The 358-nt window shown below is 50.0% G+C and overlaps 1 protein-coding gene across 1 annotated transcript in view; it reads left to right on the top strand.

The window, feature by feature from the left end:
* Positions 1 to 358, top strand: part of LOC119592053 (beta-hexosaminidase subunit beta-like) — a gene marked incomplete in the record, with an annotated part of 40,765 nt that overhangs the window by 21,569 nt on the left and 18,838 nt on the right. The window contains 1 exon segment of the mRNA XM_037940852.1: positions 1 to 317. Coding sequence (XP_037796780.1) covers positions 225 to 317 — 93 coding nt within the window.

Consider the following 358-nt stretch of genomic DNA (forward strand, 5'->3'; position numbering starts at 1 on the left):
ACCCCTACTAGCACCACCCCTTCCCTCCTTACCCCCAGAGTTGACCCTTAACCTTTGACCCAACAATGCCCGTCCCTTCTTCTGTGACCACGAGATAGAAGAGCCTTAGAAGAGACGGTGGCCAAGGAAGCAAGTTCTGCCGAGCAACGTAGGCCCAACCAGCCTTGTAACTTAGAGAAATAGACGCAGTTGGAAGCGTTTTTTTTTCGTTTAGACCTTCCATCATGGGCGTCCCAAGGCTGGTCCTGACCTTTGTGGGGCTGTGGGCGGCGACATCAGCAAAGCTTGTTTACGTCGAGGAACACCTACCGCTAAAGGTAAGTTGATTTTGGAAAATGTTTGTGTGTACTTCTTATAT

The sequence above is a fragment of the Penaeus monodon genome, chromosome 29 (assembly GCF_015228065.2).
Source record: "Penaeus monodon isolate SGIC_2016 chromosome 29, NSTDA_Pmon_1, whole genome shotgun sequence".
NCBI lineage: Eukaryota > Metazoa > Arthropoda > Malacostraca > Decapoda > Penaeidae > Penaeus > Penaeus monodon.